Source organism: Serinus canaria, chromosome 5, assembly GCF_022539315.1.
Source record: "Serinus canaria isolate serCan28SL12 chromosome 5, serCan2020, whole genome shotgun sequence".
Taxonomy (NCBI): Eukaryota; Metazoa; Chordata; class Aves; order Passeriformes; family Fringillidae; genus Serinus; species Serinus canaria.
The window spans coordinates 18,450,972-18,469,293 of record NC_066319.1 but is presented as its reverse complement, the minus strand read 5'-3'; the positions used below and the strand labels follow the sequence as shown (position 1 = coordinate 18,469,293).

At 36.9% G+C, this 18,322-nt stretch overlaps 1 protein-coding gene across 6 annotated transcripts in view; it reads right to left on the bottom strand.

Moving 5' to 3' along the window:
* The window catches only part of PPP6R3 (protein phosphatase 6 regulatory subunit 3), a 51,166-nt gene that overhangs the window by 10,064 nt on the left and 22,780 nt on the right, over positions 1–18,322 (bottom strand). For 4 of the 6 annotated variants that reach the window (XM_030240652.2, XM_050975749.1, XM_050975748.1 and 1 more), the window contains 16 exons: positions 18,091–18,277; positions 17,141–17,278; positions 16,544–16,609; positions 15,568–15,680; positions 14,978–15,091; positions 14,177–14,309; positions 12,946–13,098; positions 10,910–11,059; positions 10,350–10,414; positions 7,798–7,913; positions 7,322–7,407; positions 6,044–6,130; positions 4,362–4,459; positions 2,368–2,422; positions 1,580–1,710; positions 833–951 (listed from right to left, as the gene is read on the bottom strand). In XM_030240652.2, coding sequence (XP_030096512.1) covers positions 833–951; positions 1,580–1,710; positions 2,368–2,422; positions 4,362–4,459; positions 6,044–6,130; positions 7,322–7,407; positions 7,798–7,913; positions 10,350–10,414; positions 10,910–11,059; positions 12,946–13,098; positions 14,177–14,309; positions 14,978–15,091; positions 15,568–15,680; positions 16,544–16,609; positions 17,141–17,278; positions 18,091–18,277 — 1,811 coding nt within the window. Of the gene's footprint in view, positions 1–114; positions 239–832; positions 952–1,579; positions 1,711–2,367; positions 2,423–4,361; positions 4,460–6,043; positions 6,131–7,321; positions 7,408–7,797; positions 7,914–10,349; positions 10,415–10,909; positions 11,060–12,945; positions 13,099–14,176; positions 14,310–14,977; positions 15,092–15,567; positions 15,681–16,543; positions 16,610–17,140; positions 17,279–18,090; positions 18,278–18,322 lie in introns of all 6 variants that reach the window. The other 2 variants (XM_030240655.2, XM_030240653.2) reach the window with 2 other exon arrangements.

Below are 18,322 nucleotides of genomic sequence, written 5' to 3'. Positions count from 1 at the left end.
ATATTAATTGATATTGTAAATTTGGGAGCAACTGTGAATAGCATCTAATTTAGGATAGGTCAATTCAAAAAACTTCACCTACCCAAGGGAAACATGTTTTTCATTAACACTTACATACAAAAAAACAGGCTGAAAAGGAAGCTCTGACTAGCAATTAGAAATTCCAACCCAGGCAGATATGGGAGGAGACCCACATGGATCAAAACTTGTTTGACACACAGATGCCAACGACACCAATCTGACAAAAGAAAAGAAAACCCTTAACTTTTCCTTCTAATTTAATTCCTTACAGTCTAGATAAACACAGGGCTTTTACCTACAGACATTGCCAGTTTAACAAAAGCCAATTTAGTCTGACTTGAATGTGAAAACTTTTCAACCTATTACATCAGTTAAGATTCCATATAAGAGTCTCCTGATGTGTACCAGAACAATGCAAGTTCACTGATCTTCTGTAGGAAGTCTTCTTAAAGAGCATTGTTAGACAAAAAGCTGGTCTGAAAGTCTTCCAGTAAAAATACCATCTTTTGGGTTTGGATAGTAACATATCAGGTTTTTGCAGGCACTCAATATTAATAAACGAGCATTTAATCCTCTCCTTTCTGACTACTCCTCCTTTTTTAACTCTTGAAGAGTAGAAATATGAATTTTAGAGAGTAAATAATTTAAGACATGTAAGGAATTCTAACTTCCCAATATGTGCATGCTCTGTGGCAAGCGGGAAAGACTAAGACAGCTGGAATAAAAGCAGTCAACAAGGAAACTCCTACAAAATCAGGCTGCTAGATCTAACAATTTCCTATAACCCAAGCACCAGAAAAAAGCTACGTACGTTCACTTAAGTCTACTTCCATTTTGTCCTCTGCATTGGTGTGGGTTTCAAACAAGTCTTGTTTAGTTCCATCCTCTTCTTCAGAATCTGTACTTTCTTCACTGTCTGTACTGCCCGAACTACAAATACAAAGAGAGAGTTTACATTCTGGTTTTAGTTTAACACCCTGGGCACAATGAAATACTGCAGGGTTTCAGGCTAGAGAGAACTACAATTATTTCTGACAGATTACTTGAGGTATAATTTTAGCTCTTAGTATTCCCCTCATTTCTCTCTCAAAGAAACAAGGTTTAAGATTTTTCACTTGATCACATGAAGAGGCTTTCAGTAGATATTGAGGAAGGCTGCACAGCCCTGAGTTTTGGGGCCGAGATGCTCCTTCCACTCAATGCATTTTCCTTTGTTCACAGCCATACTGGTACTGTACTGAGGACAGCAAGGTCAAACAGAGGTGTGGAGCTGGGCTACCTTGCCCAAAGCAAGGACAACTAGGCCAGTTTATAAGCAGAAGGAAAGAATATAAAGCAGGGAAAAAAACCAAATCCAGCAAGCTATGAAAGCCAAAATGGACCTTCTGCAAATTATGGCCGGAAAACGAATCACTAGAGCCACATGTCCACTCATTTCTCCACAGAATAGAAATACCTAGTTATGCTGGACAGTCTGTACTAACAAACTGAACCAGAGGACAGGTGTATTACTGCAGGCTCACTACATTGCTATTTGGATAAGAAACACCCTTCTCACCTGGAACGCCTCTGGGACTCCGGTGCAAATGCAATATGTTTTTCTTCCCAAATGTCTTCTTCATCAGAGCCACCATCGTCAAACTGCTGTATCCGCTCCTTACAGCATGCCTCAAACAAGGCTATATTGCCCTAAATACAGCAAAAGTATAAAATCCATATTTCATTAGTAAACATCTTGAAATTACATTTTTATTCTGAAGAGAATATAAAGCATTTCTCTAAAAGCAGCAGAAAACCAGAATGTCTTAATTTAAAGCTTGTCAAGAAAATATACAGTGCTGGCTGTTTTACTTGGCCAGTAACAAGCTGAGTGGACCAAAGAACACTTAGGAACTTCCATCATGTTTAAAAATGGGGTGTGGGAGTGACCCCAAAGAACCTTCCAGACAACCAGAGTACAAAGTACTTCAGCTTTATTTTCTGTAGTGGGGGGTCATTTTAGCTCAACCAACAAATAATACTGAGGTTCAGAGACTCTGTCCTTACTTTCCTGTCTCACTGAAGATTTAAATAGCTTTTAATCATAAAACACAAGTGCACAAATGAGATCTAAGCCCAATCTTAAACCCAGTTATACAAATAAGAAGCAATTCTGCTTAATACTGATTAGAAAGAACAATAGTGTGTTCCAATTAGCAAATCTCATGATATGGGAATCAGGCAGGGTAAGTACTTTCCAGTGATTTCCACATAAAAGGAGTAAATATAACCACTGCCAAAACTCTGAGGTCATGCCAAAGCTCCAAAGACAGTGATTTTTCTGGTAATACTGGAACACATACTTACACTTTCATTTGTATTGAGGGTAAAGTTGATGTCTGAAACCCGATCAAAAGAAACACTACAAGAAAAAAAGAAATGTACTCAATAAAACAGGACTTTTAATTGTGGCATAAAGACATTTAATTTCTGTTTGGTTTCTTATATTCCAATAATCTAAAAATAGAATATAAAAGACATCTACAACAAAAACCACTCAAAATTACACACCAAGGAGACCTGGCATTCCTGTGATTTCTTTTTAACCGTTAAATATTTTTAACAAAAACACAGAACATTGCACTCTACAGTTAGATGGATGCAACAAGTCTAAACAAGCATAACTGAAATTATATACCCAAATCTCAAATACTGTATTGCTATGCACTGGAGAAAACCTAGGCCTAAAGAATGCCTAACCTGACTATGCTCCACCACGATATACCACAAAATCCTGCAAATATCTGCATCTGCAGTTCTTATATATTTTAACTGATTTCACCCTTCTATGAATGGACTTTTTCAACAGGAAGGAACAAAATGAAAAATAACATCAAGTTCTGTTTCTTAACAAAAGAAGATCTACACAAACATTTTTTTAACCAGTCACTGAAATATTTTTCCAAACATAACACTATATATTAGGTTGACAGATCTATACATATCAGAAAAGTTCATATATTCTTTGTCTAGCCATGAGTGCATTCAGCAAAGCACACATGACTCCTTCTCTAATATTCATTGCATTCCAAAGTAGGGAAAAAGTAAGTGGTCTAAAGGAACCTAAGCTGTGAGTGTGACTGTATTACTGCATGATGCTATGCAGGTAATTTAGAGGGTAATTGATTCTTGCACAGAAGATATAATTTCAAAGTAGCTTCACCTACAGCTTAACTCGGCTCAGGAGTACATCATAAGTGTACCTGTCACAAGTCTTGAGACCTCTTTACATAAGTAGTCATCTTCTTTCTACCAAGAGAACAGACTTCCAAAGGCACGAAATTAAAGGAATTTCAATTCCTATCCTTCCCAAAATCCACTTGCTTCTAACAAAATTAAGGAGCATCCTGTGTTACTTCATCTATCATATCTTAATCTCTAATTTCAGCAGGTTCTGTAGTGTAAAAAAGCAGCAATGCTTCTTGGATGGAAGACACAAGCTTCAGTCAGACATCACTTACTAAGCATGTCTTACAGAAGAGCACTGAGATTATTATAAAAGCACCCTTCTAAAAACCATCTTGAAGTAATGCTTTTTATTCCTACCTGCATGTTCTGGCATCCCAAGCCATGAAATCTTATAAAAACAATGATGAACTTTACCATCTGCAAGAACCCCTATTCTCCCCTTTTCCCTTTAATGCATCCATTCACTTACGAAGAAAGATACCAGCTTTTCTAAGGGGTGTGTTCTGTTGTGTGCTGGTTTTTGTTTAGTTTGGGGTTTTTTAACCCGACCAAGACTCTTCTCATTTCCTCATCTTTCACTAACACTATTTGTAGAAATCAGTCTTAACTGCCTCGACTTTATAAACAAAGGTAGATTTACAATGCCCTCCCTTCCTCTCCCCTACAGAAAAGTACACTCAGAGACATGCTGTTCCTGTCATCCTTTCCAGGAAAATGCAGAAGTAGAGCTATTCATCTGGTCATCAGCAGGTGACAAAACCCACTTTGAGACAGAGAGAAAGTGAAAGTAACCTAAACAATGTTAGGTCAACACAGAGCCATAGCTGTCTGTTAAAAAGACTCTGTTAAAAAGCAGAGTTATCATTCAGTTTTTTGTTCACAAGCACAGTGTTCTCAACATTGGCACAACCAGAAGACTGGAAAAATAAGAGAAGCTGCTGCTTCCCTCTGTTTAGGGAGGCTTCTTTCAGTGATCACAGATGGCACAAAAAGACAGGACTGATTAGCAACTGCTTCACATCAGTAAATACCTGTACTTATCACCAGCAAAATCACAGTCAGAAAGAAAACTCACAAGACAATAGCCAAATTCAGTGTAATATTATACTCACTTGCCAATGTCATCTTGATCAGCAAACTTCTCATCGTTGAAGCCAAACTGGTCAATAAAATTGGACGTCATTTGTTGCATCTGATAATCAGAAAAGGCCTGGCAACCCCAGGACCAACGACAGTGATATAATGATTCTACTAATACTCTAAAATCTATTTGCCCATTTTGCTTCAAAGAAATAAAAGTCTATCTAAACTAAACATAAAAGGACAGAAAAAGGATTTCTCTTAACCTCTGAATTTTGAAAGGTAGCATCAACTACAACTTTACTCACATTTACTGATTTGAAAGCCAATCTAACAGCTTTCAATAAAGTTAAATCTGTTAACCTTAACTAGCACCTTTGCAAACACACCCCAAAGAAACAGAGGAACAACACTATATAAAAGAAAAAGCTGTCTTTGCCCAAAATAACATGAAGTTATAAACAGTAACAACCAGAAAAGTAAACTATATATAGATACTAAGGCACAGTTGCATATTTATTATGCAGGTATCACTAGCAAAATCAGTCTCAGACACACACCAGCAGCATCTATCAAATATTAGAAGAATGAAACCATTGAACATTTTACATCTCAGTGCAGTGTCACTGACACAACTGTGCTGGTTTTTAAATAAAGATGAGTGTCAACTGCCAGCAGATTGGTAGATACACTAAGGTGTATCTAGGGCATCATCTATTCCTAACAATAGCTTTTGTCTCTTATTTCCCAGGACTATCATTAAATTATAAATTGCTACACATCCTCTAGGGACTTTTAATAATGTTATTTCCATGTGTAATGTCAGCCAATGCTAAGATACTCTAGGAAATAAAGTTGTCATGTCAACTCTTGCTTTCTTGCCCAGGTAGCTGAGGGGATACAGTATGGTGGTAAAGTTGAACAAAGTGAATATGGAAAGAAAACAAAACAACGATCAAAAAACCCCAAGTTTAGATTAAGGCATTATGAAAATTGAAGGAAAAAGAAAATATATATAAAAGGAGGAGGTATACAGCAAGACAAACTTGAAAGAAGCAGCACTGGACCATCTGCATTTCTCCAGATTAACTACCTGGAACTGCTGGGATTGCCTAGGCACAGCAGGTCACTAAGGGGATGCATGAAAAGCACAGAGACATTAGAAGATCTTACTTTCTCACTAAAGCTGCTAAAGATAGCACCCAACTTATCAAGTTTTTGTACAGGTGCACCTTATAGGTACAAAAGCACTTAATCAGATAAAAATGTATCAGATTCTTTAAGATTGAGCCACCACCCACAATTCAAACTTAGATAAGCAATTACTTATTATAAAAACTACAGAAAATGCATAAAATACCAAAGCCAATATTAGATTAGGTAGTTACTACACAGCTGTTAGTGTCATCTGAAAGATTTTGGTTAGTAACCCCAACAAATAATGCATCTAAAGCATCTGATTCCATCTAAGTGATCTATTGGCAATCTTGTGCCACAAGGCTCCCACTCTTTCACTACCAACAAAAGAATTCAAAGAGATGCTTATGAGTCTGGTAAGACACAGTTGTGTGCATGCACACATGCCTATTAATTTAAACTTTCTAGATGTATATTTGCTTGTGAGAGAAAATAAAAGTTCCACTGCTTTTTAAAAAATTACTTAATTTACTTTTACAGAAAGAGCAACTTAAGCTGTTAAAAGAATTCAACTCACCTGCTGCAAAGAAGAATCCTGTGAGAAGCCAGTTTCTTTAAAGTCTATTTCATCATCACTGGAAGAATGAATGTGGCAGGTAGTAACCTAGACAAATAAATTGGGTTATTGGCATAGTAGATAATGCACTTGTTTATTTCAGATAAAAGAAATTATTTTAATGCTTTGTCTTTCTATCCTACTGAAAACTGAGGAGTTTGAAGGTTAAATTTTCAATTAAGTTTTACTGTTATTACATCAAGTACCTCCAAGCACATGATTATGTATCTAAAGAGCCAATTAGTGCCATTTTTCATAAGCCTAAAATTCTTCCTCTTTGCATGATCCTTCTTTTGGTCTTGACCAAGATATAGTTTCTACCAAGAGGAAAAATAACATTCATCTGCAAGCCCTACACTCCTCTTTGCATTTAAAGGCTCAAGAAAAAATGCCTTATGTACATCTTTTAGTCCTGTTCACAAGTTTGACAGTTTCAGATGAATTTCCTATTGCTTCTATTGACACCTGTTAATACGCTCCAGTTAATATTTATGTTGAAATAGTGAATTCAACAATTAACTATAGTCCAAATAACAGAAGACTAGCACAAGTCAATGAAGCCACATGCAAAGCACACACTCCTGGAGAAGTCAGGTAAAATAAAATTTACGAATTCATCTGCTGACATCAGAAACTGCCTCTGCTTATTAAAGTCTCCGAGTGATTGCTCTTAGACTGTACTTTTAACGTGATTACACAAACCTCTTCTACTCATGTGTTTTTCCAAAAGTGTAATCACTACAACAGCATGCAGAAGAAATGTGGCAGGTGCACAACAGTAAGCTAAGTTACTTAAGCAAGGTCAGTAACACAGGCAGTGGAATGCAGGTAGCAGTCTTCTGTTAAACTTGTACTGGGTCATTTACATCCTGTAGAGAAAGCAATCAACACCAGCTCCTGCACTTTTAGTTCATACTCTCAAGCAGACTGGAGTTTTCAAGGACATGACCTTGAAGAGGTAATGAAATCCTCCTCCTTGCAGATTGCCTGGGATTAGCTACACTAGGTAATGAGTCAGTTTGCTTTTACAAGCTGATTGGCTGCATTATGCCTGCACAAATATTAATGATATGGTTTTAGCTGAAAAGTAAAGTAAAGAATTATCAGTTCTATAACTCAGCAACTAGAGGGACTCCTTAAAAGTACAATGGATTTTGGAAGACTGACAGTGCTGCTGACAAAAAGAAACTGTCCAAGTACAGCAGCAGCAATTTTCATACCTTACCCATCACTACTTACCAGATCCACTGTATTCCTCTTGTTGGTTTCTCCTAAAGAGCTTGTGCAGAATGTTTCCCATCGCTCTCTCACCTCCTCTGGAAGCTCTAGCACAGGAAACAAAACACCAAACCAATTAGAAACTATCAAGATTGAAGCATCACTTAATATTCAAATATTTTTTCTGCTCTACCAAAAATACTGGTAAGAAAATATACATCCTCCTAAATCCATAAATATAACTCCATCTAGCAAACAAGTCCAAATTAAGCAGGTCAGCACCTCTTTGAATCTATTTCAGGGAGCTTTAACACTGTTTGCAATGAAAATACTTAAGCATTTGTTTAAGGATGATTGCTTTAAATGGAATACTTCAGAAGCAATTCAGTTCTTTTTTTATTTAATCCAACAGCTGCCTACTAATTTAAGTTTGCTTAATATCCTTAGCATTTGATAATGAAAGCCCAGAAGATAAAGTTAGGACCATGAATGAATACCTTTGATGAGCTGCTGGACTAGTGTGCTGTTTGGCCCCTTATCTGTACTGTGCACAATGCAGTTTGCTATCCTCGTCAGGTGACCCATGTAGCCGTGCCTTCTTCCTCCTTCAGCCCTGCAAGAGACCAAGAGTTCATCTGCTGCACTCAGAGCAACTCCAATACTGAAGGTTGTTGCAGAACACTGCCAGAGTCAATGGTACACAAGACAATGAACTGGAGTTCTTAAGTTAGACTTGCATCCTAAAACCAAAGGTTCACAAAAATATTTAAGAATTTAAGGTATCAACTGGTTTGACTTCACTGAGCCAGTTTAGGAGAGTTAGCAAGCACATGAAGTACCAAGAAGCACGTACAAGTGTTTGCACCGCTTTTGTGTGTGTGCATAGAAAGCAAAATGCACACAAAATAATCAAAATGCATTAGCAAAATAATGACAGAATTAGCAATTGATTCAGAGTTTTTAGGAAATTTCTGTTGCTGAGAGTATTTTGCAAAACCACCAAATATTCCCTCGGAGCTTTCAGCCTATGATCAAAAGGGAAAAAGCATTCCTAAGTATGCTTTAGTATTTCAGGGCTTCTTAGCATTACATGTAGCATACCCATTTAAGTTAGGGTCATTGCTTTCCTGAAATTTAGGAACAACATTTGCATGCTTACCAAAGCTACAATTACAAAGCCACTTAAATATTTCACACAGAACTGCTCTGCAGAAACAAGAATTACCAGATGTTAGAGTAGAGCTCTGAACACCTACTGCCAGTTGGAACCATTCTAAATCTGACCAAGTAGCAATCACGAGAGATCCAGCTTGAACTGATTCTCTAGCATTTGGCTGCAAGCCAACCAAACTTTTGCAGCATCAATTGATGGTTTTGTGTTTTAAACAAAAACCAGGACAGACCCCCTCACCCAGCCAGACAAAACTCCCATGATTGAAATCTTTGTAAAGTGACACCAGCTCATGAAATGCCTTGTTATGCAAACACAGATCACACGATTTTATTTTCCACCACCATCATCTAACATATGAGGCAACTGAAATTATGTTATGTCTATGCAAGATATCATGAATAAACTACCACAGTTTACAGCTTGCTTAGGTAATAAGCACATTCAAAATAAGCAGCACATGATAACAGCAAAGGTTATAGTTTCTAATACAGGATATGACACAGAGCACTTCTATTTGACAAACTAGACTGACTGGACATTGCCTAGCCAGAAAGTCTGGAACGCAACTGTATCTTTCGCTAGCAAATGCTTATTAATCACAGCGAACCAAACCACTTTTACTAGGTCAGACTTTACCAGCAGAAAGCAGTCACCCTTAAGCTTCTAGAGCTGCTTGAAGTAACATTAAGTGACAGAACACAAATGGACTAAAAAAAATACCCATTTCCTGAAATATCTAAGCTAAAAGTACCCTTAAAGTTTTATCTTTCCACAGCTGGAGCCACACCTCTACAAAACTGGATAAAGGATGAATTCATTATAAGTTTGTTTCCAGATAAATGCACTACCTAAGGTTTGAAACACTATTTTCTTCATTAGTATTCCCAAACATGAGACTAAACATTTAATTAAATCATTCTTATGGTAAGCACTGGATCAAGAAGTCATATCCAAGTAAAACTTAAGTTTCAGTTGGAATTACAGAGAAAACTTTACGTATTTCTCTCCTACAAGAATCTAACTGCCAGTAAAGTTGGCAATTCTCTATAACCTCAGGAGAACTGATATAAAATGGAAGACATTCAGGAGAACATGTTTTCTACAGTTAAATTTAGCACATTCCTTTTTCTATTATCCCCCTCTTCGCCATCCTTATTTCCAGGTCACTTACATTAGCCATATATTTACTATCTGATTCACTTCAGATACAAATGTTTTCATGAGTGGAATTCCATCAAACTAGCAGCACTAGCCCAGCTAGTCAATTCAGTATTTTGACAGGCCAGAACTAACATTTACTGCTCAGTACCTCCACAGCTAAAATTATTTGGCCTTCATGAGAACATTTTACCACCTCAGGTGACAACTGAGGGTTTTTTTCCTGCTACAAAACCAGTTTCTACTATACTAATATACTGTATTAGCTACTTGAAGCTTACATCCTTTTACACACGTAATTTTAGAAAGTATTCTATTGCTGAGGAATTCACTTTTACTATTTAGGAGTCAGATGCTCCCCAGTATGTGATATGCTCTGTTGTATTCACAAGTAATTCCCAACTGCTTTGGGAATACTAGGGAAAAGTATCCCCTCAAAACTTACAGTATGTTTATTTTTTTACTCAACATGGGTAAACTTTAAAGATCATAGTAATATCTTATACATGGCAAGAATGACAGCTCTTGTGCTCCCAAATGGCTACAGGAAAAAGAATTAGAATGCTACCAAAAAGTACAAGAGAAAGCTTTAATTTAAATATTAACATACAAGTGATTTTAGAACTCACTAGATCACTTCTGAATTGGTTATACATTCTTTTCACAACTCAAATCTTATTTAGACAATTGCAGGGACTGAGGAAACTAATTACTCACTGTTTCTTCTCATTCATCTCCCATGCTTCAAGTATTCTTTCTATTAATTGGCACTTAAGGAAGAGCTGTCAAAAAAGCAAAATATGCTTAGCAGCAGTAAAATGGAACACGATTTATGCATTTTACAGTTGATACTAAAGTCTGCAAGACTATTAATTTCACATTCAGGATATATACTTTCATTAAAGGGTTCAAAGTCCAGCAGTCAGATCACAACCAGAAACCTAAAAGATAAGCCTATATTAATTCTACTCCTCTAAGTGCTGACCTGTTGCAGTAGCATAAAGCTACTGAAACAGCAATTTCAAGCCTTAAAACTAGGAAGAACTTCAGTGAAAATGAATTCTTGCAGCTCTTCACCATGCTCCCTTTGAAGCAACAAAAAAAAAAAAAATTCTACTCTATGGCAGTTTCAGGTTTAACACCCTGAACTAACATTTTAAGTAAAACCAGAAAAACTTTTTTTTCATTCTATACATTAGGTAGAAAAGGGTGTATTTTATGTAAAAATAACTGCATGAAAACAGGAAAATTCAAGAGACTTGCAAAACACAACTTACATGTTTCAGTAAGAGATTGTCTCCACTGGAATCCTGATCTGTAATTGTGCCATTTTCCGTGTTTTCAAGAGGACTTGCAAGAATCAATGCAATACAGATTTCTACTTGAGTATGCAAAAAGTTATTCCACGTATACTTAAAAAACATGTCCTGAAAAACAAATTCACCAAGCTTTACAGAAACCAAGACCTTTTCATTGACTATAACCAACAGTCTCACCCACCTAATCATCTGAATGACTACGCACGAAGAAATCTTTAAAGTTTTACACTAAGTATTATTGTACAAGACAAAATTTGTGACCCACAAAACCAGTAAGTTTTGTGCTTGCCATTTTCTGAACACAAGGAATACCACACTGGATCAGAACAAGAATGCAACTAACTGGATTTACTGCAGGGGTCACAAGTAATGCACTTTCAGACTATGAAGACAGGGAGAAATAATGCTCCCTTACTTACATTCTTCTGCCAGCTGCAGCCCAGAAAGTCCCACAGTCAGAAGTGTTATTTATGACCTTAGAAGTCCTTGACTTTTTTGAGTTCACTTAACACTCCTAGTCTATAATACCCTTCTATAAATGTGCCCCTCATTTCAGTGAGATTCCTTAAGAAATTGTATCTACCTGTTTCAAACCCTTCATCTACCACCTCAGATAATCTAGAATAATCTAGAAGCACTTTAAGATTATTAACAAAGTACAAGACAGATACTGAGGTTGAAATACAATAAACAGCTTCCATTTAGTCAAGTTCCTGCTTAGCTATATTTTTTTCTCTTAAACACAAGTAAGATTTTTGTCAAGTCTACTTATTTTGGACTACTCAGTGAAAAATTCAAATGATTGCTGTCACTGGTAAAATGTAGTGAGTTCTGGAAATTTGTGCAGTGACTGGAACAGTATTGAACAATTTTAGTCTCATTCAAAGTACAGCTAAAGGTCTTCAATCTATCTTCAGCCCTCTTAAACTAATCACATTCACCCATAACTTTTCTAAAGGCAAGTCTGCCCAGAAAAACATGTGTTGTTTCAGCAAACAGCACGAAGCACTGACATTTCCATGGCTACAATGATTTTTTTCTTACTTAAAACCTGCAACAGAGAAGTATGTTCAAACCTCAGTTTGAACACAGTTTACAAAATAATCTATTTAGAAGAACATGCAAGCATTCATTGTGTCTATACTCCCTTAGACAATGGATCAAGGAAAAACTGCAGCTACAGTGAAGTCAGCTATTTGTGTAAAAGTTAGTACCTGTCTGCAAACCCAATTGTGAAGAAAATTTGAGATGAAAACATTTCAAACACACTCTAATAATCACTCACAGGAAAAAGGGGATTTGGACTAAAATCAGGGAAGAGAAGGTATTTACACTTTAAGCTTGCAACTGCCAACTTAGAAGTTTACATTTGTTATTCAGTAACTAGCTTCAGTTATTTTTTAATCAACCAACATTTGGATTTCTTGGGTGAACCGAAACACAAATAATACATCTGCTATAGTGGAAGTATGAGGTAGGAAGTACTCAAAGTACATACTCACATCAGCAAAGAGCAATGAGTTAGGTAACTGAGTTAGTTGTACACCACCTTGCTTTGAAGGAGTACAAGCTACCAAGAATAACTGCTCCTTTACAGGACACTGCTGAGATACCATTTCGTAGGCCATATATTAAGTGAGAAAAAGGGGCTTTGAGGGAACAACTTAGAGAAAAAATGAAAATGGCAATGAAGCCTTGAACATGGCTGAAAACTCAAGAACTTCCAGCTGAAAATAAGCTTATTAAGAAAACCACTTCATGTATATATGAAGGTTTAGCAAGTAAGAACCATTCAAGTGGTCAGAAGGAAACACTTCCCTCAGATTAACAGGAAAATCCAGTATTAAAAGTTTCTTAAACCAAGCAATAGACATCACAATACGAAAAGTTAGGCAGGAAAATAAGTTAGACTGGAAAATTATCTGCAGAGTCAGAAAAAGCAGACAAGATCTTAACAGCAATCCATAAAAATGAAGACAGCATAACGTTCTTACCAGTATGACTCCTATGCTGTTCAGTTCTATAAGCTCCTGATTCACACTGCTTGTATTTGTCTGTAAAAGGCTAGATATTAATCTAATTACATTTAAACGTGTGTTTCCTACAGGTGGATCCAGTACGCCCCAGGTTGTCTTCATGACACTTTTCTGAAAAAGAAAAAAGTTTATATATTAAACCCATTAAAATATCTTTTAAAATTTCAGTTTATCATTTCTACATACAATAGCTGAGTAGTGCTTAAAAATAGATACATTTAGTCCTTGAGCAACTGTCTTACCTCCATCCTGCAAAAAACCCCCTATTTTTAATCCCAAACACAGTAGCTTATTTTAATTCCACAGACAGGAAGCACTAAAACCAGTCACATGAAAGCTACAACTTGGTAAAAAAATGATTGCTAACTACAGACAGGATCTCAAAGTAGATGAAGTCTACTCAGCCTTGACAGTAATTACGAGATAGTTCCTCAGAAATAATTCTCACTCAATCCAGCTATATTCTACATTACTACAATATACACAGAACAGCTAGGTGGACAGTATAAATACACTATAATGCCAGAGCAACCCTAATTTCATATATTTAAAGACAATTTCACGTTCATTTCTCCGTTAAAATCTGCAGCACCCAGTTCAGGGTGCAGTGCCCCAACTGAAATTCTGCCAGTGAAAATGTGAGTAGAAAATACAAACGGATCACAGGTAAACCCTCTATTTATACATTTTTTTTATCTTTGGCAAGAGCATAACAGAGGTAAGTTGCTTAAATCAGTTAAAAAGCCCAAGGAATTTAACATGCCTAGGGTGCAGAGATATGTCATGGATCTAATTTACATGGGTCCTGGGAAAGTCAAGAGAATTGCACGAGCCTAATGTGGGCCACTCCAAAGTTCCAAACAACTGCAGCATCTACAGTCCGTGTTTCCTATCTAGACTGGATTTCCAAGCACAAAATACATAGCACATCTCTTTTTGTTGCTTTGAGGAAGAAGTAACTGCTCCAAGGTTACTTTGCTAATTAAACCAAGTTTGTGCTGGAAAAGCACAAAGCACTGCTGTTCATTATTACTGTCTGCCTGAGCCAAAGCTCACAACAGGCTAAGGAAGTAGCCTGGGTACTTGCCTGAAAGTTGTCAGACTGGGTTTTGTTTATTATAATCTGCCTAAAACAGACACATGGTTAAGTTTTGCTTCAATTAATCTGTTAACACAAGATTTCACTTACTTTTGGAGGCTCAAGTAGGAGCTCATGGAAGGATGAAAGTCGTGCTTTTATGGCTTCTAAAACACTTTTGTTGACAGAATATGTGGAATTGCTCATGCCTGGAGGACAGATCTCCAGGATATGACCTTCAAATCTAAAATGCACATAAGCAAAATTTGATAATTAGTACCAAAACTAGTTGTAAAACATCTCTGAGGTATGTAACAGTTCTGAAAGGATGTGAAAATAACAGAGGTAAAAAATGCAAAAACCTAGGGTTACACACACATAAAAATTAAGTGTGACATAATGGCTGAACAAGAGATTTTCCCAAACACTAGCCCTAGTATTTCTAGTATTTCAAGTATTGTGCTTGAAATTCCCAAAATAGTCTTGAGATTAAAAATTACATTTTAATTTGTTTTATTAAAGCAGATAAAGAGCTTCATTTGTCTATCTGAAACAATGCAAGTTGAATGTATCAGAGAGATCTGTTCAGCAGTTTCTTCAAATTAAGTTGCAACAGTACTACAAGTAACTTTTGAAAAGTCAATTCAGTCACTGCACTATACCTATTCACTCTATTCCCTGTATCCAGAAATCAACTGATGAAATGTATTTAATCTGATCTATTGGTACTCACACTAGGAACAGCGGCAAAAGGACCAGTCTTTTGGTGAAAGTGTAGTAATGCCAACCACACTCACTCGATTTGCATTTTTACTCCTTTGGCTACAACAGGTCACAGAAATGGTTTGGTCACAAGCACAAGGAAGGCATTTGCTACTGCAGGCATAAACCAAGTGAAATAATAGCACTTACGTCTGTCGTCTTGTCTCAAGTAAGGTCAACAGGATTTGGATTGCACTGACAATTGCAGATTCATTTTTTTCTTTATGAAAAATATTAGACAGAAGCTGCTCTATGATTTCTTGTCTGAAAAGAAAAGCATTGGTAACGGATAAAACCACTTCAGGATACAGCTGTTAGCAGAAGTAACTCCCATTTGCCCACATAAAAAAAGGGAAAATGGAATACAGGAGAATCTTTTCTAGCAGAAACATACACTTAGATTAACTTAAAACAAGTAACAGAACAAAGCTGAAGTTTCTCATATTTAGTCTGCACAGTATCAAGCTGACCTCCAGACATAAGATACCATTCAATTGGGCAGGACAGGAAATAATTTAATGAGACAACTTCACAACTTCTCTCCCACATCCACCACTAGAAAATCCGCCAGGTGTCCTCTGCTTATTTGCCAAGTTATTTTTCATTACACAAACAAAAGATGGGTAGTCAAGAAAACTAACCTGAAAAGAGCTTGCCATTTCTGAAGGTTTTCAAGGGCAAAACTTAAAAACTAGGTTCTTATGAAATGAGAATAAAATCAAAAATTCACACCAACTTACTTCTCTAAACTTGCAAGCAGTGGATCTGGTTCTGAACTGTTCTGTACTTGTAGCATCTGGTCTCTGCTTAGACGAATGATTTCACAGAGTGACTGTGATGCATTTGAATGCCTCTGAAACAGAAGACAGCACTTTGAACTACAAAATAATAACATGCTGGACTCTAATTTTTCAGTTAAAAAAGGTGAAAACTTCAACATGAACAAGAGCTCTTCTACCCAAAAAACATTCAGGCAGTAGTAGTTTCATGCTGTAACTAACCCTTAACCAAAAAAAAAAAAAAATCTTGAAGCATGAGGCAAGAATGTATTTCCAACATAAAGGTGGCAAAACATGAGAGCTGAATCTTCCAACAACTTCAAGTACGCCTAAGGCGGATCTCAAAAAGGGGGCAGGGAGGTGGACAAAACCACATAACCTTCCTAAAATAACCACACTTAATACAGAAATCAGATTACTGAAAAAAGTAAGCAGAAAACAGTAAAAGTTCTAACACCATGTTGTACAGCTGAACAGATAGACCCAGGGGAGTGCCAGTAAAGCCTTAAGTTTTAGCTTTTATATTTTTCAGATCCTGTACTGCATTAGGGTGTAACTGAACTTCATATCGAGAGTTAGTAAGCTCTCCACAATTTGGTTAGACAAAATCCTTCCAGGCCTGAGAACCAAGGTCACCATCACAGCCTCAAGCCTGAAAAGTATAAACAAAAGCTAACTGGTGGGAGAAGCAAACCAGGGCAATGTGACTTCATTACCTGAAGCTATAATTGGACAACTAACCTCTGATATGCAAATAGACCAAACTTACATCTGTCTGAGAAAACTTGTGACCTACATCCATCTTGGGTATAGCCTCTGCAAGGCTCCTGCACTGCCCAAGTCTATCTATTAAAGGGTTAATAAACGCCCACTTGAGTCTCCAACTCTGTCTAGCCTCTGTTCTAGGTAGCCAGTCCAAGGCATCATCAGTACTTACATCTTCATCTTGAGATGGGTGTACGATTTCCACAAGCCGCTGGATGATTCTCTCCTCATTCAGCCACTGTAAAAAAGTTTGTGGATTTTAATAAGAATTTTTCCCAAGTGAATTAATTAAATGAACTCATGGAATTGAAAGCAGCCTTTTGACAACTGTTACATGTCATAATGTCAATACTTCTAAATAAGGATTAACAGTACTTCAGAAAAAAAGTAAAATCAGCATTTCTTAGCCCCAGTAAAAAAGAAGATCTTAGGTTAATGTCAACAAACTTTGATGCCGAAGTGTGTTTCATAAGGTTCAAAACAATTTAAAAATTGCATCTGTCAGATCTAAGTTAGATACCAAAGACTGGGGAAGAGACCAGCCACTCAGGTTCTAAGTTGTCCCGAGCAGTAGGATTTCACTGGAAAAATATTGGCAGCTCAGAAAAAAAATCAAAACCAAGAACAAACTAACAAAAACCACAAACAAACAAAACCCCAAACATCTAATTTCAGCATATTCAAGAAATAAACTTAGTAAAGCCAGCAGAAGTTAAGCCAGCTTAGAGGTCACACATGTCAGATGTAAGTTCTGCGATATTTTACTTACATTTAGCACTTCTTGCCGGGGCTGCGGAGGTTCTATGCAAGTCAGTAGCCTGAGCAACAAGTCCATGATAGCAGAGGTCCCTATGTGCTTAATAATGAGGTCTACAAAATCATGCTTCCTCTTTAAAAAATCTACAATCTGGAAATGAAAAAGTAAGCTTATATTTGCTTCATATATTTTACATGATAAATTACATCAATCATTTTTCATTTCCCTCTCCTATCAAACTGACAAAAGAGATGAGAACTTCTTAAACGCTTCTGCCACTTAAAGCCTGCAATACATGACAAGATAAAATAAAACCTAGGCACAGGGCAGACCCATACTACATGCAGTGTGTCCTGGGTCTCCTCTCAAACCCAATTTGCTCACCATAACCTACTTATAATCCAAAGCAGAGTCAGGTTTTCTTTTTGGGTCTCGTCTCTGCTTAGTGGGCAAAGCTCAACACAGCAAAACTCTTAGTACAAACAGCACCTCAGGTTTGAGAGTCAAATCATTGCAGCTGTTTGCAGTACTGAATCACATACACTGAGCACAAGAGCATTTCTGAACAAAGACTCCAAATGTTTCTCAATCGTTCTCCAAATAATTCTTCACACCAAGTCAGGAACACTACCACTGATTCAAGTAATTTACATTTGCTTTTAACAGCAATAAATGCAAATATGATCGTATAAAACACTGAGCTAAGCCAAAAAGTAGGCACTCAACACTGATTGCATAAAAAGCTCAGGCAAATCTGAATCAAATACATCCTACTCATCCAAGAGTATTTTTTAATCATGTGCATAATGGGTGTCTTCAGCTAGGGTGGAACCTGAATGCCCTCTTTTGACACTGCTGCTATCCCTCAATTGTGTACCTTAAAGAAGAATTGCTGAATACCACAGCTTTATCAGAGCACTTGTAAAATTGGTGAGTCTGCTGTTACCTGTAGTAATAGTTACCTGTTCTGGTTTTCTGCTGATAAGAATACTTAACACCTTGCTGAAGAAACTGGCCAGTAGTGGGTTTAGAGGAGATTCATTTAAGAGGAAGCTGTACAGTTTCAGAAGTAAGGATTCTTCTTCTCCCAACCTATCATTGATCTGTGAGACATCTGATGTAAGCAGCTCACAGGATATGTTTGGGTATCTGGGGAAAAGAAGAAAAATCCATCACTCATACTTTGGAACTCTC